The 12,278-nt window shown below is 41.4% G+C and overlaps 1 protein-coding gene across 1 annotated transcript in view; it reads right to left on the reverse strand.

Annotated features, from left to right (window-relative positions):
• Window positions 1-5,821: 5,821 nt before the first annotated feature.
• Window positions 5,822-12,278, reverse strand: part of COPZ2 (COPI coat complex subunit zeta 2) — a 49,160-nt gene continuing 42,703 nt past the window's right edge. Inside the window, exons 7-8 of the mRNA XM_069751737.1 lie at window positions 7,925-7,976; window positions 5,822-6,665 (exon numbers count right to left, since the gene is read on the reverse strand). Of these exons, the coding sequence (XP_069607838.1) occupies window positions 6,570-6,665; window positions 7,925-7,976 (148 nt within the window). The 3' untranslated portion in view covers window positions 5,822-6,569. The remainder of the gene's footprint in view (window positions 6,666-7,924; window positions 7,977-12,278) is intronic.

The raw sequence follows: 12,278 nt of genomic DNA on the forward strand, positions 1-12,278 counted from the left end.
ATCCCTACCCCTAACCCTACCCCTAACCCTAACCCTAACTATTTCTGTTTATCGTGGGTTTTTTACTTTATTTTGATGATTGGCAGCTGTCACACATTTCTCAGCATGCGTTTAAAAAACGCAAACGCATGAAAAAACGCATGTAAACGCATCAAAACGCCGCGTTTTTTCACCATATGCAAAACCGCATGCGTCAAAAAAACGCAGCGTTTGCATGCGTTTACATGCGTTTTTTCACCATGCGTTTTTTGCGTTTTTTACCGCAAAAACGCACCCAAAAAAACGCAAATGTGAAACCAGCCTTAGCTGCTTTTTTCTTGCCATAATACAAATTCTAACAGTCTATTCAGTAGGACTATCAGCTGTGTATCTACCAGACTTCTGCACAACACAACTGATGGCCCCAACACCATTTATAAGGCAAGAAATCCCACTTTTTAAACCTGACAGGGCACACCTGTGAAGTGAAAACTATTCCCTGTGACTACCTCTTGAAGCTCATCAAGAGAATGCCAAGAGTGTGCAAAGCTGTCATCAAAGCAAAAGGTAGCTACTTTGAAGAACCTAGAATATAAGACATATTTTTGTCAAATAATATATGTTAATTCATAGTTTTGATGTCTTCATAGCCATGAAAATACAGAAAAATCTTTAAATGAGGTGTGTCCAAACTTTTGGACTGTACTGTATATATATATATATATATATATATATATATATATATGTCAATGACATATATATATATATATATATATATATATATACCGCATAGAACTGTAGAGCAGGACGGCACTAGAGCGATACCGCTTTCAGAAACCAGGACAAAAAATGTAGGATCCAGAGCGCTAGGCGTCACGCATGCTAGGGAGTATTGGTGCCCAGCATACTAAGTGAAATCCAATAGTTCGTATATACACCTAAAAAAGAAGAAAATATGCGGCACTCACCCCAATTCAGCAGTGGAAGGCGTGAATTTTAATGGAAAACATAAACAGATAAAAATCCGTTACAACATCAGGTAAGCAGGAGGGTGCGGTGTTGGAGCTTGGATAAAATTGCCGGCTTTTGCTATCTCCTTATCAAACCCGACAGGATATGAGACATGGTTTACATACAGTAAACCATTTCATATCTATTATATTTTTACATATTCCTCACTAACAATGTTAGTAGTGTGTGTGCAAAATTTGGGAGTTCTAGGTATTAAATTAAAGGGTTAAATCACAGAAAAAACTGGCGTGGGCTCCCGTGCAATTTTCTCTGCCAGAGTGGGAAAGCCAGTGAGTGAGGGCAGATATTAGTAGCCTAGAGAGGGACCATGGTTATTGCCCCCCCCCCTTCACAGCTAAAATCATCTGCCCCCAGCCACCCCAGAAAAGGTACATCTGTAAGATGCGCCTATTCTGGCACTTAGCCTCTCTCTTCCCACTCCCGAGTAGTGGTGGGCTATGGGGTATAAGGGGTTAATGTCACCTTGCTAATGTAAGGTGACATTAAGCCAGGATAATAATGGAGTATTTTGGCCGTAAAAAATGGACCGTATTTTGATACATTAGGTCTGACCCTGGCCTAACTGTATATTTCTTGCCAGGCTTACAGCACCTCAGTGTTCCTCCTCCCTGCTTATGCTGAGAAATCACTCTGCTCAGTACAAGCTGCAGCTGTCAGTCAGGCTGGATGGACTTGGACTCATGATCTCTCTCACTAGATATCTGGACTCATAAAATGCTCATTCTAACAACAACATTCTACAGTCATTCTGCTTACTATATGGATTTTCAAAGTAAGCAAACCAATCTCATCAGGTCTGAGAGGTCTATTTAATAATGCTTGGAATTTATAATGTGAAATCTGCTGACTGATCTGTTTTAAAGCGTAATGCGGACTTTACTTACTAACTTGCTAAGTAAAGTATGTCACATCACTCCCTTGAATTTCAGATGCCAGCATTTATGAATTTTATTGTACATGACTCTCTAGCTATAAAGTTATATAGTTACTGGTTTTCACGCACAGATCTTCTTGGGACCCATCATCTTACCACAGTACAGTACAGGCTACAGCTAAAAATGTTATTACAAAGATCATTAATCTCTATGGTGGATGGATATTACACGGTTGCTTCTCATTTATACATAGACAGCATCTGACTTCTATAGATGTTTTATTAGATACTTTGTGCCCAGAATTCATATTTACCAACCTGATCCCTGGTCTAAAACTAAAGTTGCCATACACCTCAGAGAATGGTCCCTGTGGCTCACCACCATCTTTCTTTGCTCCCCCATGTACATGCATGTTCACCTTGGCTGAGCATGCATGTGTTTTCAATGTAAATCACTGCCAAGCACTTGTTAAAGGCTTATCTCTCATGGAAATAAAAGGATCCGGGGTTCTAAGCCAACAGGCCGGATTTTTATCTTCTCTTTAATCATCTGTTGGAGGAGCGGTGGAAGGCCCCATATACATCCGATGGTCAGTCGGGTCTAATGCAGAACCATACTATATAGTGCTCATATATGAATCTTTCCATATCAAATCAAAGGCATATAAAGGATTTTTTTGTGTCTCATTCTCATGGATTCATATGAAATCTGATAGAAAGTTTGTGTCATGCTGCATTATTTCTCATGAAGACCCCATATGTGACACATGAAGTAAGTCCGTGTCCATAATACGCCATACAGGACAAGAATCTTTCCTGGTCGCACAGAAGGAGGTCTGACCCTATACAGCTTCTGCATGGATATGTGACACATGAGTGATTACGAGCCTAACGCTGCATTTACACCTTCAGATTTACGATCTTGCAAACATTATTGGAGTGGATGGCTTGAAATCTATGGGGTTACTGTATTTCATGTCGCGGCCATGTTCACACTGCATGAAATTAATAAGTAATAATAACAGTTACACAAAATACCTTTTTTTTACTATTCTGATGGTGGCTTGAAAGCACAGGCTCCCTTGATCCCACAATGAGGGTCTCCTCTATGGGACTATGTACAACAGTTATATCGATTTCAGGCTATACTTACATTACAAGCTATGCTCCATTAGGCTGTGTCCACACATGTGTTGTCATTTCCATCTGGGATTAACAAAAACACCGGATTGAGATTGATGGAGGAACAGATCTCATTGTTTGCAATGGGATCATTTCTACCTGTCCGGTTTGTCAAGTTTTGCACTGAATAAATGTCTGGGGTAAATGGTAGAAAATCCGCATAGCAACGGATGCATTTTTGCATTAGTTTTCCCATTAGTTCTGATCCTTTGAGTTTTATTAGGCTAAGAAACCGCCTGATTCAATGGATTTAGGCTTAGGGTCTGGAGCAGCACACCACAGACTGACAGTTACAGTTTATCATGACCTGATAGACCTCAGATTGCAGTCTACGGTATGATTGTCATTGTAATGATTTGCTTTTATAGGGTTAATCCTTTTTTTTTTTTTTATTCTTTTTTTTTACTTTTTCCAGTATGATGTGTTGTTTGCTTCTATGGCTTTTATAGGGTTAATTTTTCAGAACTCCTGTGCCAACCACTAGATGTCAGTAGAGGACTATTAATGAGTAGAGTCCCCAGCAGGTCACAAATCCTGAATCAGGTGATAGTATTGGTATATTGCATTGTATCTGTAAGTATGTGAATAGATCTGCAGTCAGGCTCGGACTGGCCCATAGGGGAACAAGGGAATCCCTTGGTGGGCCCCTGTGCAGATCTGGGCCCCAAACCTTATTGTATGGGCAGTACTTGGCATAATTCTCTTGATTCACTCTGTACAGAAAAAAACAGCATCTAAATAACCAAACTGCCCAGTTTTTTATTACATAGAGATATTGGTAAATTTGTGAACCAGGGTCATATAATATTTGTGTGGAGGTGAAAAGTGGGCCCCCAAACTCAATGTTACTGGTGGGCCCTTGGCACCCCAGTCTGACACTGTCTGCAGTGCAAGAACAGTTATTGCAAGGAAATATATTGAATGGATAGGTGTAAAAATCAGGGGCAAAGTTTAAAAAAAATGATATATGACAGTTTAAATCCGAATACAAAGTAAAAATATTATATACACTGCTCAAAAAAATAAAGGGAACTCTCAAATAACATATCCTAGATCTGAATGAATAAAATATTCTCACTGAATACTTTGTTCTGTACAAAGTTGAATGTGCTGACAACAAAATCGCACAAAAATCATTAATGGAAATCAAATGCCTCAATGGAGGCCTGGATTTGGAATGATACTCAAAATCAAGGTGGACAATCAAATTACAGGCTGAGCCAACTTCAGCGGAAATGCCTCAAAACAAGGAAATGATGCTTAGTAGTGTGTGTGGCCTCCATGTGCCTGTATGACCTCCCTACAATGCCTGGGCATGCTCCTGATGAGGCGGCGGATGGTCTCCTGAGGGATCTCCTCCCAGACCTGGACTAAAGCATCCGCCAACTCCTGAACAGTCTGTGGTGCAACGTGACGTTGGTGGATGGTGCGAGACATGATGTCTCAGATGTGTTCAATCGCATTCAGGTCTGGGGAACGGGCGGGCCAGTCCATAGCTTCAATGCCTTCATCTTGCAGGAACTGCTGACACACTCCAGCCACATGAGGTCTGGCATTGTCCTGCATTAGGAGGAACCCAGGGCCAACCGCACCAGCATATGGTCTCACAAGAGGTCTGAGGATCTCATCTCGGTACCTAATGGCAGTCAGACTACCTCTGGCGAGCACATTGAGGGCTGTGCGGCTCTCCAAAGAAATGCCACCCCCACACCATTACTGACCCACTGCCAAACCGGTCATGCTGAAGGATGTTGCAGGCAGCAGATCGCTCTATACGGCATCTCCAGAATCTGTCACGTCTGTCACATGTGCTCAGTGTGAACCTGCTTTCAACTGTGAAGAGCACAAGGCGCCAGTGGCGAATTTGCCAATCCTGGTGTTCTGTGGCAAATGCCTAGCATCCTGTACGGTGTTGGGCTGTGAGCACAACCCCCATCTGTGGACGTCAAGCACTCAGACCATCCTCATGGAGTCGGTTTCTAACCATTTGTGCAAACACATGCACATTTGTGGCCTGCTGGAGGTCATTTTGCAGGGCTCTGGCAGTGCTCCTCCTGTTCCTCTTTGCCCAAAGGCTGAGGTAGCGGTCCTGCTGCCGGGTTGTTGCCCTCCTACGGCCCCCTCCACGTCTCCTGGTGTACTGGCCTGTCTCCTGGTAGCGCCTCCAGCCTCTGGGCACTCGCTGACAGACACAGCAAACCTTCTTGCCACAGCTCGCATTGATGTGCCATCCTAGATGAGCCACTTGTGTGGGTTGTAGAGTCCGTCTCATGCTACCACAAGTGTGAAAGCACAGCCAACATTCAAAAGTGACTAAAGACCCCACCTGCAGAACCACTCCTTTATTGAGTGTGTCTTGATAATTGCCAATAATTTCCATCTGTTGTCTATTCCATTTGCACAACAACATGTGAAATTGATTGTCAAACAGTGTTGCTTCCTAAGTGGACAGTTTGATTTCACAGAAGTTTGATTTACTTGGAGTTATATTCTGTTGTTTAAGTGTTCTCTTTATTTTTTGAGCAGTGTATATTAACATGCTTTGCTTACAGAGCATCGCAGTACTTCACAGATCTTCTCATCACTGTCCCCTATCAGTATGTCTTTGGAGTGTAGGAGGAAACCCGAGAACATGGAGGAAACCTAAGCAAACACATGGAGAACATACAGATATTGTCCTTGGTGGGATTTGAACACAGGACCCCAGAACTGCAGTGAGATAGATATGTATGGGTGAAAGACGTACAGCATCTACTCATATAATATTTTTTTATTTCTTATTACCATAAGTGGATAGGTAGATGAAGCCTGGTTGAATGGCCAAAATGGTCACTAGACCTTACCCCGATGGGCGTTTTCTTTTGGATAGCTATCAAAGATTAGATATACTCAAGAAAAGCATTCAGTTAATAACAGTAGGAACACCGTTTAAATACTAGCTGAATTATTATCATCTTTTCAACTGGATGATTTTCTTGATTATACTATATATAAATCTCAAACAATGGGGGCAACATTCTAAAGTGAGATGATATTAATCAGTCCATGTGACATTTCGCCTCAAAATGGCAGGAGAACATTCTGCTATTCGGAGCTGAAACATCACATAGGCCTATTAAAATCCATTTTTTCATCATCATAAGAATGCTGCCCTCATTTTTGAAGTATGTACATAGATAAAATATATTGCTCCACAATTTATGTACCATAAAACTAATTGGATACAATTGCACATTGTAACTGAATATAATGCAAGAAAGAAAACTGAATATGCAGATGTACAAACTCCAAACCACACACTGTGCCTCCATAGCCTACAAAAGACTAAAGCCCGTAGGTGTTGCTTACAGCAGCCAGTCAGATCTTATTGCTATGGGTGATACTCCAACACTTGTCTTCCATGAGTTTCTACAAATGAGACACCTAATTTTACAGGTTGCAGATGTGGAAGGTCACATGACTTTTCCCCCACCAACGTTCTTGGGTCTATGACTTCGATCAATCACTCCAGCGCTTCTCTCTTCTGGCATTCTCTCTGCTCATTGCTGCCAGTGATGTAATCAAAGAGCACAAAGCCAAACGCTTGTTCCGACACCGTCTGCAATAAAGCGATCAATAATAATGTGACAGGTGGAATAGTTGTGTTATACTGTTATAACGTGAATCCAGGGTCTTACAGGTGCCAAGTATCTGTTCATCTCTAATGAGAAAAAAGATTTGCACTACCCTGGTTCGGAGTCCACTTCGGTACTCTGTGGCAGCCGGACCAAAGTAGTGCAATTCTTCTGGTTTTAGTAATTATCAGCAGTTTTAGTTTTGCATTTTTTAAAGAGGAACTATCATTTGCTCCAAAAAAATGAGTTAAATAACTTGTAAAAATCACTAAATTCCCCTGATTTCTGCAGCTTTTTTTCAGTTTTGTGCTGCTTCACTCCATCGCAGAGACATTTGTTGCTTTGGAGAGCAGTATGTGAAATCTCTGCTTGCAGATCAAGTGGGCTTTTTTTTTTTCATTTCTTCTCGGAGACATGCAATTTCACCCCCCTCTCCTAAATGCTGCCAATCATGCTAGACTGCAAGTGCTGTGAGTGACCATCTTTGCTGTTATTGGCAGCACTGTGGAAGGAGGGGTGACTTTGCACACCCTCAGAGAAAATTCTGAAGAGAAGTCTTGTTGAACTGATAGCAGAAATTTCACATACTACACTCCAAAAACAACAAATGTAAATATCTGTTCAATGGAGCGAAGCACCACAAAACGTAAAAGAGCTGCATAATCAGGGGAACTCAGGGATTTTTACAAGGTATTTCACAACATTTTTTATCAAGTGTCCTCTATAAAATACAATGTAAGGTAGTGAAGAGTTGCACTCCTTCCATCCCATCATGCAGAACCACAAGAGGTGACTTATCTGATTTAGCACCAATCCATGCATTACTGCTAGGTAGCAGTCCTTAAGGGGTTGTTGAGTATAAGGAAAACATTATCCCTAGAATTACTGTATTTAAACCTTTTGGACGAAAATTTGGAACCAAACACAGAACTAAATGGCCACAGTATGACATGCAATACGAATCCATTATGTCCCCCATATTACAAACCAAAGTGCAATAAATAAGACATAATCCTGAAAGGTTATGCTCTAGGGATTGATCTGAATGTTAGTTTTAATTCTGAAAAATGGATGAAAGAAACACATGCAGAATTTTTTAAATATGTCTGTATTTTGTTATACACATATGAGAATAGACAATATAAAACATAAAAAAGTGAAAGCAACACAGACTGTGGCGGAGGACATGGCAAGACACAAGGGACGCTACTAAGTATAAAATTGAGAGTTTAGTGATTATCACCTTGAAGTTGAGCCTTTGAACGACTTGCTGGGATTCACATTCCAAAATGACACTAAAAGACAACATTAAACACAGATTGTACATTATATCTGGTTAATCCAAGGGCAGGAAAACCTTACAAACTAAGGCTGCTGTGGACTCTACTTTAAGAAATGGGTGCATTGCTTAACCCGTTCTTGCACTGCTCTGTAATAGTAAATTGCGATCAGAGGTCTGTTCCTGTGAACCTCTGTACCATTACAGTAAAGCGGTGCAGGCACAGGAGCTGAACCTGCGCTGTCACTAGAACATCAATAGTCAAAATACACTGCAATACAGAAGTATTGAAAGGTACCAAAGAAGTGACCACGGAATTTTGTTTCTAAGTTCCCAAGAGGGACTAAAATAAAGTTTAAAAATAGTTGAATAGAGCTTTTAGTAAAATAAAATTAAAAGTTAAAAAACTCCCCTTTTACCATGCAAAAGCAGTAAAACTATACCAAACTGGTATAATTGTTAAAGTAATGGCCTGCAAAATAAATTTAAAGGCGTTGTCCAGAACTAACATATTGATGACTTATGTGTTGGATGGAAGGATGGGGTTCCAATACCGGGCACCTCCATGTGTCAGCTGTTATCTGCTCTCGTTCACTGTGAGTGCCATACACTCGAATAGGAGATAAGGTGCAGCACCACAGACAAGTCCCCAAACAATGTATAGAAAAGCGTTGTTCCAAACATTGTCTGCTGAAGCAGATCAGCTAACCGGTGGAAGTTCTTGGCCTCGGAGCGCCCCTCATCTATCTGATAGTGATCTGATGAATAAATCATCAATTTGTTAGTACAAGATATCCTCTTTAACAACCCCCCCCCCCCTTTGATCCCCCTCCTGATAATTAAAACATCAAGGAAAGTTATTAAATACATTATATATTCTCAAAAAATTGTATCATTAAAAAATATTCGTATGCCTAAGTGACCAGAAAAAAAAAATATTAGGCAGACAAAAAGATAGACTGATCTAATTCTGTTTTGCAACTAAAGGACTTTCCAAAACTTTACTAATCAAGATCAGGAAATTTCTAGTCATCACTAGGATTTCTTAGATGCAAGCTCAGAATGTGGAAGAAGCAATTCTGGAGGGAGTCCAAAGCCAGGCCACTTCTAGATCACAATTCTTTACTAATTCATGAAGGCACTTACTAGAAATATTTCACTAAATTAAAAGTTTCCATAAGTGCTTGGCTAATAAGTCCATTGTACTTAGCATCTAATTGTTTGGGTTAAGACAGAGACTTGTCTGCAACCAAAACCCCAACGAGTAATACAGCGTGCCACATGAATATGGTTTAGTTTAAAGGGGCATTTTACCTTTATATTTTTCCTACAGATGAATAATCATTTGTTAGTGGTCTGCAGCTTGTGCCCTCCATCAGCAGGAACATATCTTAGAACATGGTGTACCGATTGGCTATATGAGCTGTGGCTGGTGGAATGCCAATAATTTCTCCTCTTCTGGTTTTATTTACCAGTGGGCATCATAATACTTTCACTTATACTTCATTACTGGCCTGGTTATGCTGTTACAATTTGCATATATTTGCCTAGTTTTCCATATTATTTACTCGTTTCCCAACATAGAGGATGTTACTCCTGGCAGCAAATATGTCTACTGCAAAAGCTGCTATCAGCTGCCACTAGGGGGAGGATATTACATATGTATGTTACCACTGACTGCTGTATAAATATGGGGGCCATCCATCCACGTCATCCATCAGGTTGGTTACTGCGGTTCATATTCTTCTATTATATCAGAAACGTAGGATCAGAAATACTTGGTACTTTACCCTATACATGTTGCCTGCTGTAGTTACAAATAATTATTGATTATTGGGTTTGTGTATATTTCCTGGATTAGGCTCTGTGTACACTTGGCACTTTATGCATATATATATATATATATATATATATATATCAACTGATAAGATATATATATATCTTATCAGTTGTTTTATATTACCAGTTATCAATGTGGAATATTGTTGTTTAGTTCTTACAGCCTTATTTGTCATTCCCTGTTTCTCTCCATCACATGTTCTTTTTCACCCCATGGACTTTGTGCCCCCTGTATGGACTGGCAATTTGGTGTCGTTTTTTCCCCCATTGTAAATAAACAAAGTTTTGCATTTTACTTGTTATGTTTTTATGAATTATTGTAATAAAGATTGTTGATATTTTTGATACACTCCTGCACCCATCTCTTTTTGGGTTGATGTATAAATATGTATGTGTGGTGCCCCTGAAGGTCCAGACGCCACAGAGGTACTGCATCTCAGCGAGAGATGTAGTATCCCAACTCTCTGGTAAGAAGGGAACATTGTACAGAACTCTAACACCTGCATCCAACACCACAATTCTCCAGTCAGGGCACCTGGGTGTACCCTTAGGGAGGATGGCCTCATCCCAGGCTGGAGAGGGTTACTAGGTAGAGGGTGTGGGTGGAGGAAGTTAGGAAAGAGGGGGAGCTAGGACACACTTTGAGATAAAGAAGAGAGTTGGAGAAAGGGAGAGGAGCTGAGCAGACGTGAGAGTCTGCAGCTCCTGACAGGCTGAAGGGAGAAGGCAAGAAGCTCACAGGAAGCTAGAAGGGGTTCTAGGGACACGGGAAGTGCGGAGGCCTCCCATGCGACCCGTATCCAGAAGTGGAGGAACCAGGCCGCAGTAGCGGACCGGCCCCTGAATTAGTGGGAAAACTTCAATCTCCAGCTAAGAATCAGGAGGCTGCTGTGATTGCAGGTGCAGCAGCCACATTTGCACCTACTCGCCAAAAAGGTGAACACAGAGGGTCCAGGGGACAGAGAGTACGTCGCCCGACAAGACCCGTGTTCACTGGCTTGGAACACTGGGTGGCAAGTGCAGGGCAGGAGAGGCGATAGCCAGCACAGAAAGATGGCCAGGAGATGCACATATATAGGAGGAGTTCTGGACAGGTGCCCGACTTGCCGGAGAGTTTCCTGGACTTCTTAACCAGAGGACACAGCACCCTGGCTGGGGGCCCGAACTGTAAGTAAAACTGGGAAAACTGCAACATGCTGTGTCCTTCCATTTCTTTCCAGCATCACGTACGCTGTACCACTGCCTGCAACTAGAAGCATTGCCACCTACACCACTAACTGCCCTGGGGACCAAGCTCTACCTGTGGAGAGATTTAACAACTCGGCTGCTTTATCAACTTCCCCAGAGGACTGCACAGCAGCGTCAGCTAACATCTCCATGGCCGAGAACCACAGATGGCATCACAAACATTCCCTTTAAAAACTTCCCCTTTAATTTGGAAGCCCAGGGCCACGGACCGGGTCACTGCTGCCGTGACCAACCCCTTTAAGGACCACCAGAATCGGTACCGAGTATCCCCACAACCCTGGTGGGCACTCCATATGCACAGGGCTTCACTTTGTGGTGGCTGCAGACAGACAGACACACAGAACTGTATTATTTAAAGGAAATCTGTCAGTAGGATCAGCCTCCAAAGCCATCCATATTGGCATGCAGGCTATAGAAAATTGGACAAAGTGATTACTTGATACGCATTGTGATACGATGTCTTGTTAAAAAAAAAAATCCACATTTTTATGTTAGCAAATAAGCTAAGATCTATGGGCCGGACACAGATCTCTCAGAGAAAATGCCTCCAGAGATTATTTTATCCCCTTCACGCCGCGGCCCTTTTTCATATTTGCGTTTTTTGTTTTTCGCTCCCCTCCTTCCCAGAGCCATAACTTTTTCATTTTTCCGTCAATATGGTCATGTGAAGGCTTATTTTTTGCGGGACGAGTTGTACTTTTGAACGACACCATTGGTTTTACCATGTCTTGTACTAGAAACGAGAAAAAAATTCCAAGTGTGGTGAAATTGCAAAAAAAAGTGCAATCCCACACTTGTTTTTTGTTTGGCTTTTTTTGCTAGGTTCACTAAATGCTAAAACTAACCTGCCATTGTGATTCTCCAGGTCATTACGAGTTAATAGACACCTAGCATGTCTAGGTTATTTTTTATCTAAGTGGTGAAAAAATTTCAAAACTTTGCTAAAAAAAAAAAAAAAAAAAAAAAAAGCCCCATTTTCCGATACTCGTCGCGTTTCCATTTTTCATGATCTGGGGTCGGGTGAGGGCTTATTTTTTGTGTGCCGAGCTGCCATTTTTAATGATACCACTTTTGTGCAGATACGGTTTTTTGATTGCCCGTTATTGCATTTTAATGCAAAGTTGCGGCGACCAAAAAAACGTAATTCTGGCGTTTCAAATTTTTTTCTCACTACGCTGTTTAGTGATCAGGTTAACGCTTTTTTTTATTGATAGATCGGGCGATTCTGAAC

Source organism: Ranitomeya imitator, chromosome 2, assembly GCF_032444005.1.
Source record: "Ranitomeya imitator isolate aRanImi1 chromosome 2, aRanImi1.pri, whole genome shotgun sequence".
In the NCBI taxonomy this organism is placed as follows: Eukaryota; Metazoa; Chordata; class Amphibia; order Anura; family Dendrobatidae; genus Ranitomeya; species Ranitomeya imitator.